Genomic DNA, 14,972 nt, shown 5'->3' on the forward strand with positions numbered 1-14,972 from the left:
TGAAGACCCAGAACTGGAATAGCTGGGTTTGGTGGGTATTCATTGAAATGCATTGGTAGAGGCGAGTAATCAAGCCTTGCACATCTGCTTGACGATTCAAAGTGTAATGCCAAGTGCTAACTGTGTTTCAAAGCTAAAAACAGTTTTTGTAGTAAATTACCTTGTTTCAACCTCTCCGTGTACGTTGTTCTTGCCTTACTGACCTATCCCTTAGCAGTGTGGATGGATGGTACTAGAGAAGAAGGATTTCCCCCCGCCTCCCATCAAATAGCTGTGGTCTGTTTTAAAAAAAATACTAAAAATCTTTTAATGTGTTTGAAAGGTGGCATATGCCCTTAAGAATTACTGTTCCTTCTCAACATTAGGTTGATAGTGGTTTTGTGCCATTGCATATATAATTGTTGTGAAAAGGCAAGCTTGCGTTTTAAAAAAAATTTATCTGCTTCATATTTTATATGGGAGAAGAGGTTTGTTGGGAAGGTACTGTTTACATGTATTGATAAAACTTTATATTTATTTGTCAATTAACTGAAATGTCGTGGCAACTTGTATGGGTAGTGTGACTGATAACGAGTAAATACGTATGTGACCTGGGTAATGCTGATCCAACACTCGGAGAAATTTAACATGTGCTCTGCATTCTCTATTTTCCTCTCAGTTAAATCTAGTCCACGGAAACCTCGCGGGAGGCCCCGGAGCAGTTCTGACCGAAGCTCAGCTGTACTGTCAGACTCTTCATCAGTGTGTTCCCCCTCGAGCAAGTCTGAAACCACAGCCATGGAGAAAATAAAGAAGAAGGAGTTGAAGAGTGGGGAAAAAAGACGAGGAAGACCTCCAGCGCTTACGAGCGTGAAGTTCAAATTGTCGCAAGTAAAGGACTCATCGGACATTCAGAAGGGCAGTAAAGAAGAAAAAGAGAGTCTGAAAAAAATCAAAAGGTCACCATCCACTACATTTCAGCAAGCAACTAAAATCAAGAAATTAAGAACTAGTAAGCTCTCCCCACTAAAATCTAAATTTAAGCCTGGGGCGAAACTTCAGATTGGGAGGAAGAGCGTTCAGATCGTGCGCAGGAGAGGGAGGCCACCGTCCTCTGAACGTTTAAAGACTTCCTCGACCTTAGTCATAAACTCACAGCTGGAGAAACCCCAAAGGATTCGCAAAGAAAAGGATGGCACACCACCTCTTACGAAAGAAGAGAAGACTGCTGTCAGACAGAGTCCGCGCAGGATTAAGCCTGTTAGGATTATACCTTCCACCAAAAGGACAGATGCCGCAATTGCTAAGCAACTCTTGCAGAGGGCTAAAAAGGGAGCACAAAAAAAGATTGAGAAAGAAGCCGCCAAACTGCAGGGCAGGAAGGGGAGAACCCAGCTCAAAAATATCCGACAGTTCATCATGCCAGTTGTGAGTGCTATCTCTTCACGGATTATTAAAACACCCAAACGGTTCATTGAGGATGAAGACTACGATCCTCCTATTAAAATATCCAGACTAGAATCCACACCAAACAGCAGGTTCAGCGCTACATCTTGTGGCTCCAGTGAAAAGTCCAGCGCCGCTTCTCAGCATTCGTCTCAGATGTCTTCGGACTCCTCGCGGTCCAGTAGCCCCAGTGTGGATACATCTACAGACTCCCAGGCTTCCGAGGAGATGCAGGCTCTTTCTGAGGAGCGAAGCAATACTCCAGAAGTTCATGCACCATTGCCTGTTTCTCAGTCCCCTGAAAACGATAACGGTGATAGGAGAAACAGAAGATTTTCGATAACAGAAAGAAGTTTTGGCCAGAGGACAGCTAAAAAGCTGTCGGCCTTACCAAGTGTGCCACAGCAGCAGTCCTCCTCCTCTCCTCCTCCCCCTTTGCTCACTCCCCCGCCACCGCTGCAGCCTGCTTCCAGCATCTCGGACCATACCCCTTGGCTTATGCCGCCTACCATACCATTAGCCTCACCCTTTCTTCCTGCTTCTGCTGCGCCGATGCAAGAGAAACGTAAGTCAATACTGCGAGAGCCAACATTTAGGTGGACCTCCCTGAAGCATTCCAGGTCAGAACCACAGTACTTCTCATCAGCAAAATATGCCAAAGAAGGTCTTATTCGCAAACCAATATTCGATAACTTTAGACCCCCACCACTGACACCGGAGGATGTTGGCTTTGCGTCTGGCTTCTCAACGCCAGGTGCGACAGCTCCAGCACGTCTGTTTTCTCTTCACTCTGGAACAAGGTTTGATATGCACAAGAGAAGTCCTCTGCTGAGAGCGCCCAGATTCACACCGAGCGAGGCCCACTCCAGGATCTTTGAATCTGTAACTCTGCCCTCGTCGGTTGGTCGCACCACTACAGGGACCTCTGCAACAGGTGTCTCCTCTCGGAAGCGGAAGAGGAGAGTGTTTAGCCCCATCCGATCAGAACCCAGATCTCCCTCGCACTCCATGAGGACGAGAAGCGGGAGACTTAGTACCTCTGACCTGACAACTCTCACCCCGCAGTCTTCTGTCTCTTCCTCATTAACTAGCATTTCTGTTAGTTCTCTTGCCACTAGTGCCTTAAATTCAACTTTTACTTTTCCTTCCCATTCCCTAACACAGTCTGGGGAATCAGCAGAAAGAAGCCAGAGACCGAGGAAGCAGACTAGCACTCCGGCAGAGCCTTTCTCATCTAGTAGCCCTACTCCTCTCTTCCCCTGGTTCACATCGAGTCCCCAGACAGAGAGAGGCAGAAACAAGGACAGGGCAGCAGAGGAACCCTCCAAAGATAAAGACGCTGATAAAAGCCTGGAGAAAGACAAGAGCAGAGAGAAAGACAGAGAGAGAGAAAAGGAGAACAAACGAGAGTCAAGGAAAGAGAAAAGGAGAAAAGGGTCAGAAATTCAGAGTAGCTCTGCTTTGTTTCCTGTAGGTAAAATGCCCAAAGAAAAAGTTGTGAGCGAAGATGTTGCAGCATCATCATCTGCCAAAAAAACTGCCGGGCGGAAGAAGGCTACAGCATTAGATCCTGCGGCAGACGTTTCCACTGCTGCTCTGGTAGAGACGGCAGCCATCAAAACCAAAACGTCCAAGAAAGGTAGAGGGGGGTTAGACAAATCAGATCTGGACCTCAGCCCTGCTGTGCCGTCTTTGGAGAAGGAAAAAGCCCTGCGTCTTTCTGCTCCTTCGTCAAGCACTGTTAAACATTCCGCTTCCTCCATCAGCTCTATGTTGGCTCAAGCAGACAAACTGCCAATGACTGACAAGAGGGTGGCCAGTCTTCTGAAAAAGGCAAAAGCCCAGCTGTACAAGATTGAGAAGAGCAAGTCCCTCAAACAAGCAGATCAGCCAAAAGCACAGGTATTCCTTTTTCCGAGTTTGGTTTTGTTTGGTTTTTTTTTTTTTTGTAGAGTGCATCTTATTTTGAACTTGCGTTGAGAGTCACAAGTAGCTTTCATATCCTAAGCGTGAAGAATTAACATGCCAAGCTAAGCAGCTGTTAGTGCAACAGATGGCAAACGATCCAAAAAACAAGAAGCCCTGGGCAGAAGCTGAGGGGGAGAGGGAGCTGCTGTGTAGTCAGCTCAGGGGGGAGCTGTGTGCATTTTTAGAGATCAGTATGGTGTAGCTGCTTATTGGGTTTCTCTGAATAAATCTAAACAAAGTGATCATCTAGAGTAGTAGTATTCACTCTTAAAAGCACAGTTCCAGCAATCCACAGTAGTCTGTCTTGGCCTCGATGTTTCTTGTAGGCCCTTCTTGAGCATAATGCTGGCTTCTGAAGATAAAGTTGGTCTTGGTCTCTCTGTTTTTTTAACTTTACACAGTGATGGTCTGTCACTTATGGGCAGGAGTAAAATCCATTGGGATTTTGCATCTGATTGGGGGACTGCTTCCTACCACTTTCCTCTCTTCCCTCTCCCCCACCCCAAAACCACCCTTTTCTGCAGTCTTCTTTAGCTGCCAGAAAGGTAGGTGAAATACACTTTCAGAGACTACTTCCTTTTTATTTGAACTTTTACTTTCCTTAATGGTGCTAGTGTTGAAGGTCACTAGCGCATATTTTAAATAGAAAAAGCTGAAGCCTTTGTCTCTGAAATGAAGAAGTGCGTGCTTCTGTATGTCTGGCCTGGTTATAGAAGAAGCCCAGGCCCTCACAATTACCTGCTTGGAGGAGTTCTTTTAGTCGGAAATGTTTCAGAATTCTATGATGGAAACATGGAAAACTGCACTAAAATGCTGCATGTCTTTTAGCCCCTCATCTTAAAAGCCAGCAGCTACAAAGCTATCCAATAGCTGGATTTACATCTGGCTTCTGCTGGATCAGTTAGCACTGAGTGTTAGTCTAATTCCAGTCACCTCTGATTTTTGTGATACTGATTTCTTGATAACACAGCTTCATGAGCAAGTCTGCTTTCCAGTAGCAGGGAGAAACTTAGCTTGTAATTCTGAATGAGTAAAACCTCTTGTTCATTTGAGTTTATCTTCTCAGGTAACTGAGGCTTAGAAGGCTGAGTGTCTTTATTTTTATCCCAATTCTTACAATGTGCAAGCTAAGATACAATTTAACTCTTATTAGGTTGTTTAGAAGTTTCCATTGCATGCTTCCCAGCCTCATTTTGGTATCTTTGTTATGAATACTGTCTGTTCTCACGTTCTGAAACCTAGGGACAAGAGAGTGATTCGTCAGAAACGTCAGTCCGAGGACCACGAATAAAACACGTTTGCAGGAGAGCAGCTGTTGCGCTGGGCCGCAAGCGAGCAGTGTTTCCTGATGACATGCCCACTCTGAGTGCCTTACCATGGGAAGAACGGGAGAAGATACTGTCTTCCATGGGGAATGATGGTGCGTTAAGATTTTAATTTTCATCTGTGGATTCATACAAAGTCAGCTTTTGTTGACTGCTTAAAATGAGGACTTCAAGTGATTAACAAGGGAAAGTATGTTAAACAGCTCTGGGCTCTCTGTTACAATGGCTCTCAAACAGGGTTAATCCTCTTAACCATTGGTAATTGTTATAAACACGTGTTCTGCACTAAACTTTTGTTCTGCTGAGGTGGGGGGGGGTGTACATATAGATCTGTACATGTACATATGTGCATATACATACACGCTTACATGCACCCCTTGTGTGGCTCTGCAGATGAACTTACGCTTAATGGAATAAATCCCATTAGCAAATTAGATGTTCCTGAAACATTCTTTGACATCAGTGAATTCACATTAGAAATTTGTTTTGATAGATAAGTCATCGATAGCTGGCTCAGAAGAGGCTGAACCTCTTGCTCCACCTATCAAGCCAATTAAGCCGGTTACCAGAAACAAGGCACAGCAAGAACCTCCAGTGAAGAAGGGCCGACGCTCAAGGCGCTGTGGGCAGTGTTCTGGCTGTCAAGTTCCAGAGGACTGTGGTGTCTGTACTAACTGTCTAGACAAACCCAAGTTTGGTGGGCGCAATATAAAGAAGCAGTGCTGCAAGTAAGTGTGTGTCTGAGAAATTGTTCAGCTAATCCCTATGCTGAGTGGGATAAGCACACCCACGCTTGGGGACAGGGAATGGCAGATTAACCCTGTAGCACAGGCTTTGAGTGAATTTGCCCTGGGTTGAGGCTGGATGGCGGCAGGGGATTGAAAACAGTGTAACTGAAGAGTCAAGATCGTGATTCAAGGTGTGCTTGTTACGAGCTCTTTCTCTGAAGTTCACTTCTGGTTTGTTCTCCCCTGTTTGACAAAACTGGCATAGCATTGAAAAGCATTTGGTATGAGACCGGTCGCTGTCATTAGGCAGTATGGGTTTTTGCAAGGAAGGCAATGTGTACATAAATATTGATCTGTTATTCTCCCAAACTGTGTTTTTAAGAGCTTGTGTTTTCAAGATTATGTTTATCTGGTGTATATACACTTCATATAACAAAGATGTCTCTTGCTTTTTTAAATTGCTGCATTAACTTGACTTCACCAGACTAGATAATCTGTCTGAAAAGACAGCAACTGAAGTTGAAAGGCACAAGTAAAGACTATTGTGGTATGAAAGCTATTTATAAAGCATAGTTGTGCAGATTGCTGTGTAGTGGTCCTCTGTGTGAAAACACTCTGCAGACTACAATCTGTAAGGAGTCTCACTCTTAGCAGCTTTGCCCAGGCCTTGGGCTAGGGATCAAAACCACAGGCCCTGCTACAAGAATGAAGGAAAAAACAAAGCCTAGCCCAACTTACAGAGGACATCATATGCTAAACATAAGAAAAATAGGAAATCAAGTTAAATGCTTGAAAAAAGGCTTGGTCACCTAATCCGATACCACTCCAAAAGTAATTGCTTTTTCTGAAATGGCCTCAGTTCGGACTATGTAAAACCTACAGTTGAGAGAGTTTGATGTGGTTTCTTAGAGCTCTTGGAAGTACGGTGATAATTCTCAAATCTAGGAAATGGAATTAATGGGGGATTTACCAGTGAAAGTGTTGTTACGTAAGCAGTTTTATTAACCTCAAAACTGTGTTGAGAGTGTAGAAAACCAAAAGGAAAGTACAGAGGAAAATAAGAAGTTTCTTTTACATATCACTGAAGAAGGAAGGAGGGGGATGGGGAAAAAAAAAAGATTGCTTGGAAAAAGGTACTGGGTGTATTGATAATGTTTTTTTTAATTTTTCATGTTGAATATTTACACACTGCCCTCTTAATGTCTGCATATTTCTTCTCATTTCATGACACATTCTTTCTTTGTAGAATGAGGAAATGTCAGAATCTACAATGGATGCCTTCAAAAGCATATCTCCAGAAGCAAGCTAAAGGTAGGCTAAAAGATTTGGCTTGAGTACAGCACAACAGAGAAACTTTCATCTCTTAGATTTTGCTCTTTGTGCTGTCGTTGTCGCTACACTAAGCTTATAAAAGGTTAGTCTGCAACCAAATGTTGCGAAGGGAGCCTGACTGTTCTGCTGATGTCAGGTGAAAGTTGCAGGAGAGATGTGAGTGCAGGCAGCATATGTACTCCCTGACAGTGGCTATCTCTTTCAGCACTGGACTTGTAGTTTTTCCTTCCTTTTGTAGGGAGCTGCTGCTGATGGCTGGTCAGTCTCCCCTCTGTCCTTCACGTGAGGCATTTCTCAGAGGTTTGCCTGCTCCTGAGTGACACAGGGACTGATGAGTCTCTTGGAGCCTCCTTGACTCTGACATAAGACTTAAGTGAGCTTTCATACATGTTCTGTTAAATCCCCACATTCTTGGAACTGGACCTCTGGAGGTCTGCATGTTAGTGTGACAGCGGTCAGGCTGCTGCCTTGAACTCCCTGAACTTCGCCACACAAAGTCTGCTTCCTCCTTTGCACAGTTAAGCTCTGAATCAGCTTTACTACAGAAGGGTTTTGCTTACTGCTCTGTCAGAATAGAGGCCCAAGGTATTAGAACACGGATTGCAACATAAGCCAAGTTCATTAATTTTACTGACAAAATGCTTTATTTTTTTTTAGTACCCTTTTGTACGACAGAGTGACAAAATTTTGACATCAAAGTGTCTGTTTCCTTGTTTTAAAAAAGCAGCAAATCTTTTGCAGTCACACCATTTTGTCTGTGTTGCTTTATTGATGCTTCTTCTTCCTAGCTGCAAAAAAGAAAGAGAAGAAATCAAAGACAAATGAAAAGAAAGAAAGCCATTCTGGAAAGAACCAGTTGGACTCTGGACAAAAGCAAACTCCTCAGACTATTGTATCAAGAGAAGACAATGCTGTAAAGAAGAGTAGTGAGCCTGCTCGTAAGCCTGTTGAGGAAAAGCATGAGGATGGGAATTCCTCCATTCCAGTGTCGGAGCCAAAACAGGTCCCTGCATCTGGTACCAGAAAGACTGGCAAGCAGACATCCCAGCCGGTACAGCTCCCTCCTTCTCAGCCGCCAAGCTCAGGACCTTTGAAAAAAGAAGCACCTAAACTTGCCACTTCTGAGCCTAAGAAAAAGCAGACTCCCCAGCCAGAAATAGGTAAATGGGACTGTTTATCCTCAATATGTTTGAGTCACGTTAAGTAACAATACCGCTAAAAGCTGTTGGATTTTAAAACTGATGAATGCTTTATGATCCAGTGAAATTACAGCAGATTATTTTGGAAATTTTGCTTAGAACTGGCTTCCTTTTTATTGAACTACACTGTATATTGGGGCGGGAGGAAAGATGGCCATTTTTATTGTGATTTGTAGTCACGTAGTCTTGGCAGTCTTGAAGTATGTTTTCAATATTGTTAAGTCTGTTGACTGTTCGCAGTCTGAATGTGAAACAAGGATGTAATCTTTTACTACAAAAGCATAGTCTGCTATTGCACATAGTACAGAACAGCGTGAACAGTGACTAACAAGGCCACTCCAGGACTTCTGTGACTTTGCACCCAGAACGGTTCAGATTTTTAGCAGAGCAAACTCTCCTGGTCACGCCTCGAGGAGACTGCTCAAGTCATAGTTGATGAGGTGCAGTCACAGAAGACAGTGGAAAAATTCTAGTCTAAAATTCATCGCACGTTACCCAGCTGATTTTTTTCCCTTTTCTTCTCTACAGGTGGCTGTTAGTTACTTGAAATACTCATAATTTTTCCCCCTTCCTAGGCACAGAACAAAGCAAACAGAAAAAAATTGCTCCCCGTCCAACTTTTCCTGTGAAACAGAAACCAAAAGAAAAGGTGAATACTGTTTTTTGTACACAGTCAGTAAATTTCAAGAACCTGGAACTTCTGTCTAGAAAGTAGAACTGTATTACTTAACCCTTTTGCAGATTTGTTTGGGTTTTTTTGGTTTTTTGTACTTAAAGATGTTAAGTTTTTCCTTGTGGCAGTATTTGGATACCAAAGTACCTGGCAGATGTTAACTTTGTCTCCAAGGCTTGTACAATGTGGGGTGGAGGCTAGCTTTTCCATAAAAAATGGAACTACCTTCATCTCGGAAACAACTCCATTATAGAAAAAAAAACCACCAAAACCAAAACCCAAACCACCCCCCCCACCCCACCCCCAAAAAAATATTGTCTTATTTAAATCTGAGGGAGAAGTACACAGGGACTAATTACACCCAGAGTTGCCCCAATGCAGCAAAATAAAAACCAGCACTCTGATGAGAGAGAACAACATGATGTTAGAGGAAAATGCAGCAAAATTAATTAGAAATGTAATTGCGTGTGGAATGCTCTTAAGTGGTTGGCAGAATGGTTACTTTCTTGCAACGTTCACACACTCATTAATTCTGTGATGGTTTGGGGGTTTTGTCTGTGAATTATCTATGGCATTTAATATAGTTACTGGTTAACTTTTAACATTTGGGGTTGGGATTAATGCAGGCTCCTTTACTTGACTAGGAAAAGCCCCCTCCTATAAGCAAGCCAGAAAGCAGCACGCTGAATTTGCTCAGCACTCTGACTAACGGAAGCAGTTCCAAGCAAAAGCCACCTACAGATGGAGTCCACAGAATCCGAGTGGATTTCAAGGTAGAGGACAAAATGTTTTAAGTATTTGAATGTTACCTGGCTCTAAACACTGGAACTAGAGTCCCTCAAGAGTGCTGGCAGTGACTTCTAAGTTTGTGTGTCTGGTACCATTCAGAGAGAACTGCAAATAGGAGCCTTCATGACAAGTCACTCGGTTGATTTTTAGAAGCTTGTTATGCCTTTTTTGTCTTATAATTAGAGTACTGGACGAAGAGACACTTAAAGCTTTAAAACCTTAACTGTCAATGTGTGAGGATGAGCAAGAATTTGAGGTTTATGAAGAATTATTCCATTAAGATGGAACTATAAAACCTTACCACAACTTGAGCCAACAAGATTTGGGGAAAATGTTAGTAACTTGTAATTCACAACATTTGGGGTATATCTGGGGTTTTAAAGTGATAAATCATGTACTTTTTTGAACAACAGTGTTGAAATAATAAAAGATAATATTTTCCTAATAATTTTTCAGTCCATCTATAAGTGTTGATACTGGAGATTATAGTGAGATCTCATAAGTGTTTTATACAAATATGGAGCTTTAATAAAGTATAATTCTTCTGAAATTTCACTTTTAGTAATAATTGTGCAATTGTGACAAACTTTGTCTGGTTCCTTAGGCTTGCTTTCTGTAGAAGGAAGGCTAGTGTATTATTGAGCAAGAACAGCGCTGAGATGTGACTATTCCAATATACACTATAAAGTAGACCAAGATAGAAGTTGAAATTATTTCAGTTTGAGACCACTTAATCACAGGCACAGAGTGTATAAAGCAGCAATCAATGTGAGCACTGTATACTGATGTTGTATTGCCTTATTCTGCATGGTGATGTATCCTTTTGTACTTTCAGGAGGACTGTGAAGTGGAGAATGTTTGGGAGATGGGTGGGTTAGGCATCGTCACCTCGGTACCTATTACTCCCAGGGTGGTCTGTTTTCTCTGTGCCAGCAGTGGACATGTGGAGGTAAAGCATTGTGTTCTGCTGTTGATGACTTAGTTACAGCACCATGTTGTTACAAAAATAAATAAATAAAAATAAAAAATATCGTGACCTTAATCCAGAAGAAACTAAAATAATACCTGTAAATCTGTCCTTGCTAAACTTGGTCCCAAGATACTAAAATGCAAGGTATTTAAAATTGGTTTGGAAACTTCTGTGGTGCTTACTTTGGAGGTGAACTGTATTAGGCATAAAGAATAGCGTATCTGAGAGCACCAATATCTCCTCTTAATTTGGAATTCTACATCTGATGTAAAGCAGGGGCTTTGCTTTCTTTTAACTTGAAGTAAAAAAGACTGCCTGATAATGTTAAAGGGTGTTAGGCAGCGTTGACTTTCCCAGGTATGTCTGTATCTGCTGAGAGCTGCAAACCATTACTGAAACGTGACTGGAGAGATTCTGGTGCTGCATAAAGAGCTGGATTAAGATGTGTTTAATGCGTTTCCAGGTATAGATAGGTGCCTTCTCAACATCTTCAGACCAGCTGTCCTGGGAAGGTGGTGCTAGCACTCTAGAAAAGGCTTGGTTACGATGAGTGAACAATACTTGGGGAAAGGGGGGGTTGTTAAGTTCTGTATGTGGACATCAGTGCACTTGAAGGACCATGAAGGTCCAGTGGGGCATGGAGCCATACCCTTCTCAGGTTGCTCAAGGGGACAAACAGTTCAGATATCCCCTGTGAGCCTGTGGTGTTTGTGCCCTGAGGATGGTTCTTTTCTAGTATGGCCAGCCTTGTAGGGGATACATAGAAATTGGAAGAGCTTTCACAGGGTCACCTAAGCTGAAAGGGGGGAGAGATGTGTCTCTCTGCTCTGCATGTCCCTTCCTTTTGCACTGAGTGTTTCTTCTGGTGTGGTTGGCTTGTGTTACAGCAAGGGAGGGAGAGCCTGAAGAACCCTATAGGCCTTTGCCAGTACTCAGAACACTTAAGTAGCAGGGACCAGAGTCTCCTTTGCTGCTAGATGCCTAGTCTGGGTGGACGAGCATGTGTTTGGGTTGTCTGAAGTACGCACACAGTTTCCCTCCTAAAATATGCCAGTAGAAGTCCTTGTTCTGTCAGTTGTAAAGCAGAATTCGAAGTAGTTTGGAGCGCGATGGGGGCTTGTTTGGGACATCAGAGCAGCTTCTGACTTGCTAAAACCTCCCTCTCCCCCCTTGCAGTTTGTGTATTGTCAGGTCTGTTGTGAGCCTTTCCACAAGTTCTGCTTAGAGGAGAGCGAGCGGCCCCTGGAGGACCAGCTGGAAAACTGGTGCTGCCGTCGCTGCAAGTTCTGCCACGTGTGTGGGAGACAGCACCAGGCCACCAAGGTACCCCCAAACCGCCCGGCAGGCACTCCCCTGCGCTGCTCCCAGAGCTTCTCTCGCCCAGAGCTCAGCTAGTGAGCATGTACCGGGAAGCGCAGAAGTGCAGGGTCTCTGCGTGAGCGCCACTGTGCGCTGGGGAGAATGCCTCTCGAGTCGCTTCATTCCATTCTTCTTCCTGTTGCCCCAAATGGGGGATCCAACATAAAACAAAAATGTCCAGGACTTTGCATCCCTTCAAAGGGTCTCTGTTCCAATGCTTTTTCCTCTTATTCTCGTAGCAGTTGCTGGAGTGTAACAAGTGCCGAAACAGCTATCACCCTGAGTGCCTGGGCCCAAACTACCCAACAAAACCCACCAAGAAAAAGAAAGTTTGGGTGAGGGATTTTGATTTCTTTTTTTGGGTAATTTGCTTGTTGACCGATTGTAACGCCACAGGCCAGAGCTCTGCAGATTGCTTGCTCTGATGCAATAGTTTAGCCTTTTAACGCAGGGTGCCTGTTGCATTGGAAGGTACATTTGGAAATAGATAATGAGGTGGGTTGTTGATAAGGCTCTGAACAAGCAGGATTTTTAAAGGGATTACAGCTTTTCTAGTTGTCTTAATTCTTCTGATTATAGTCCCAGAACACAGAAGCAGCTCTTTAGAATGGAAGCATTTACTTTGTTAACAAACTTAACCAGTTGATACTGGTATTGAGAGACAGTTTGGATTAATGCGCTATTTTGTGTCTTTCAAGTTTTTGTTCTAAACAAATGTGAAAGCTTTGCCTACAGTGTATTTGTTACTAACAGCTTTTAAGTGTGTTCTACTACGATATCCTCAGAGTTGGAAAACTGTTAAAATAAGACTTCATGTTTTAGGTCAGAAGAAATGCCACAACTATGTATGCTGTTGTTTTACGTGAAGGGAAAGGTGATAGTTTCTTCAGTGCAAATATGAAGGACTGAATAACTATGCTGTGATTTATTTTCATTTTTTTCTTGTTGCATCATCGGCATCCTACCATGAAGGGAGTGGAAGTTGTGGTATTTTAGTGAAAGTTCTGGTATTTGAAACTCCTTATTCTGACTCATTAAATAATAAACACTATGAAATGTGTTGTTAGGACTGAAGAACAGAAACTACTGGATATAAAAGCAAGTAACTCTTGCCAAACATGTTCCTTTTCCAGATATGTACCAAATGTGTTCGCTGCAAGAGCTGTGGATCAACAACACCGGGCAAAGGGTGGGATGCGCAATGGTCTCATGACTTCTCGCTGTGTCATGATTGTGCCAAACTCTTTGCTAAAGGTGCGTAAAGTTGTGATTCTTTACAGCAGGAGCCTCTTCAGATGTTCAGTTTTGCATTAGGCAGTGTCAGTGTAGAGCGAACAGAGGGCCTGCAGGGCAGGTGAGCTTGTCATGGTACAAACAGGAGTGAAAGCTGGTGTTAGGGTCAAGCATGAAAGCGCATGTAATACCTTTCTGTAGGAAAGCCAGGCTCTTAAATTTTACAGTGGCTAACAAAAGTCACCACTGTGGTATTGTCAGAGTTTGAGGCTTCCAGAATTTAAACACTACACCACATAAAGCGATTGTTACACCCCTGTTGGCCTGGGGTTTCAAGTAGCAGTTGAGAAAAAGACATTCTAAAGGACTCCTGACTTAAAAGCAACAAGGTCCCTATTGTCAAATGGTTGTTCCTTCTTGTGATAGTTACTGTGACTCCTTTGAATCTAGGAGTGGCACTCTGGGGAAAAATCTCGGTATAGAAAGTCTTGACTATTCCACCTAATTTCTTGCCTGTATGTCATCTTTGTCCTTTTGTTTTACTCTGTAAAGCTAATTGCATATAGTATTTTGTTAGCCTCACTACCCCCAAAAAAATGGGTACCCAGTAATGAAATTCCGAAGTAGTCAGTGGTCTTCCAAGCAGGTTATTTTTGTGGCTGTTGTTTGCAGTGTTGTAAAAGTTAGATGTAACTGTATTGGCAGCTTATTGGTGGGGGTTTTCAGAGAGCTGCTTCCTTAGTGCACTAGTAGGTAACCACCTAGCCTTTGACGTCTGTGTGTGGAAGCTGAACTTCTGATAAAAATCACATCTTGTTTGCAGGAAATTTTTGTCCTCTCTGTGACAAATGCTACGATGATGATGACTATGAGAGCAAGATGATGCAGTGTGGGAAATGCGACCGCTGGGTCCACTCCAAATGTGAAAACCTTTCTGGTAAGGCAAATCCTTGTCTCCTCAGTACTTAACGTGGGGCAGTGAGTAGACCAAAGCAATCCATTTCTGGAACTTTCTACCATGTTAACGTTAACACCCTCACCTGTTGTGACCAACCTGAAAAATACCTATAGAGTGGCTACAGGTAAACCAGTACTAATGTCAGTGACATCCTGAAAGCGCAGGACTTGCCTCAACTGCAGTATCACTCTGTAGCACAAGATGCTTTTGTTATGTGAAAAGTGTTTCCGTTAAACAGTAAGTGCAGAGTAGGTGTTTTTCCCTATGTTCATCCTTCAGTAAAGCAGTTCAGATTGTTACTTTATTTTTTTTGTCTCCAGATGAAATGTATGAGATACTCTCTAACTTGCCTGAGAGCGTAGCATACACCTGCATTAACTGTACAGAGCAGCATCCTGCAGAGTGGCGCCTGGCACTGGAAAAGGAGCTGCAGGTTTCCTTAAAGCAGGTTTTAACAGCCCTGTTGAATTCTAGAACTACTAGCCACTTGCTGCGGTATCGACAGGTAAGCTGGAGCCTCGCATCCTATTAATATATGCTGGCCTGAAGTGTTGCCTGGCATTCAGTTGAATTCTAGTGTTGCTATGCATCATACTGCAAAAATGTCTTTATCATACTTAGAGCAATATGTACTGTGATTTTTGTTTTCTTTCTTTTGTTCTTTCCTACGGAAATAAAGAAGTGAGTATTTATGATATGACTTGTGAGGCTAAAAAAAAAATAGGGTAATGTTCTTCAAGGAGTGGGAGGATTTAGCTCTGTGATGGTGAAGGTGCTTTTTTGACAGAAGAACAGGATCTTAGTCTTGAAATATATATTCAGAAATGAGACTTCTGAAAAATGAGTTTGATCCTTATAGGTGATCACTCTGCTCAGCTGTGTGCCTTACAGGTCAACAGCAGAAAGCTGGTTAAGAGGTTTTCATTTTTGTCCCTACGTTTTGGACAGGAATTCAGAACTTGAGTCTCCTTTCTTTCATGTTAGCAAGAATCTCTGGGCTGATAAATGTGCGT

The 14,972-nt window shown here is 42.9% G+C and overlaps 1 protein-coding gene across 1 annotated transcript in view; it reads left to right on the forward strand.

Moving 5' to 3' along the window:
* Nucleotides 1-14,972, forward strand: part of KMT2A (lysine methyltransferase 2A) — a 50,938-nt gene that overhangs the window by 14,674 nt on the left and 21,292 nt on the right. The window contains exons 5-17 of the mRNA XM_049800137.1: nucleotides 659-3,327; nucleotides 4,636-4,813; nucleotides 5,212-5,446; nucleotides 6,693-6,757; nucleotides 7,567-7,938; nucleotides 8,553-8,626; nucleotides 9,295-9,423; nucleotides 10,275-10,388; nucleotides 11,586-11,732; nucleotides 12,011-12,103; nucleotides 12,902-13,022; nucleotides 13,825-13,938; nucleotides 14,280-14,464. Of these exons, the coding sequence (XP_049656094.1) occupies nucleotides 659-3,327; nucleotides 4,636-4,813; nucleotides 5,212-5,446; nucleotides 6,693-6,757; nucleotides 7,567-7,938; nucleotides 8,553-8,626; nucleotides 9,295-9,423; nucleotides 10,275-10,388; nucleotides 11,586-11,732; nucleotides 12,011-12,103; nucleotides 12,902-13,022; nucleotides 13,825-13,938; nucleotides 14,280-14,464 (4,496 nt within the window). The remainder of the gene's footprint in view (nucleotides 1-658; nucleotides 3,328-4,635; nucleotides 4,814-5,211; nucleotides 5,447-6,692; nucleotides 6,758-7,566; nucleotides 7,939-8,552; nucleotides 8,627-9,294; nucleotides 9,424-10,274; nucleotides 10,389-11,585; nucleotides 11,733-12,010; nucleotides 12,104-12,901; nucleotides 13,023-13,824; nucleotides 13,939-14,279; nucleotides 14,465-14,972) is intronic.

The sequence above is a fragment of the Accipiter gentilis genome, chromosome 5 (genome assembly GCF_929443795.1).
Source record: "Accipiter gentilis chromosome 5, bAccGen1.1, whole genome shotgun sequence".
In the NCBI taxonomy this organism is placed as follows: domain Eukaryota; kingdom Metazoa; phylum Chordata; class Aves; order Accipitriformes; family Accipitridae; genus Astur; species Astur gentilis.